Below are 820 nucleotides of genomic sequence, written 5' to 3' on the forward strand. Positions count from 1 at the left end.
ATATATATATATATATATATATATATATATATATATATATATATATATACAAATACAGAACATCACCAGTCTAAAATGTTAAATAACAATGTATATTTACATTCAACATACTCTATGTATTCATTTTCTGCCAGTCTTTAACTGAATGTCCTTTCTCCATGCAGGTGACAGGTAGCCGGCTGCAAGAGTTGGAGCACGAGAGGCTTCAGATGCAGGAGGAGCGGGAGCTGCTGTCACGGCAACAAGACGCCATGAGGGAGAATGCTGGGCCTCGTGAGCTTCGTAAGTATCCCGGATTTCATTTACCGACAATATACTCTATTCAGATAATAAATAGCCCAGGAAGTTTAGCTGCTAAATGCACAGGAAGTTATTATCCTTACAGTTGAAAGGAACATATTAGGAATTACATTTTTCAGCGTTTGAACTGGAACCGAATTTAGTGTTTGATTATGTGAACTGTATTGCATCATAGTTGGTGTTACCAAATAGATAAGGAAACAAAAATACACAATCTCTCTGGTTTTCTGCTCTTTTTTTTAATCAATGCTCAAGTTTCAGTTAGTTTGGTATGGTTATATTAAAAGAAAATGACTCACCCAAATTAAATCATAAAGCGTTCCTTGAATTACACAGAACATCTTGATGTATGAAACATGAACCCAGAGTCAGTCAGCTGCATATCATACAGCAGTCGTTACCATTGTTTTAGCTCCTTTTTCAAAGAAGTGTATATTGACAGTATACAATAAAAATACCCAGATCTGCATCTATACTGTTTTTAATCAAAGAGCCTACATTAGCCATAATTTAGGTGCAT

At 35.0% G+C, this 820-nt stretch overlaps 1 protein-coding gene across 1 annotated transcript in view; it reads left to right on the forward strand.

Moving 5' to 3' along the window:
- Positions 1 to 820, forward strand: part of akap9 (A kinase (PRKA) anchor protein 9) — a 67,797-nt gene that overhangs the window by 43,849 nt on the left and 23,128 nt on the right. Inside the window, exon 24 of the mRNA XM_032536073.1 lies at positions 165 to 282. Within this exon, the coding sequence (XP_032391964.1) occupies positions 165 to 282 (118 nt within the window). The remainder of the gene's footprint in view (positions 1 to 164; positions 283 to 820) is intronic.

The sequence above is a fragment of the Etheostoma spectabile genome, chromosome 14, assembly GCF_008692095.1.
Source record: "Etheostoma spectabile isolate EspeVRDwgs_2016 chromosome 14, UIUC_Espe_1.0, whole genome shotgun sequence".
Classification (NCBI taxonomy): domain Eukaryota; kingdom Metazoa; phylum Chordata; class Actinopteri; order Perciformes; family Percidae; genus Etheostoma; species Etheostoma spectabile.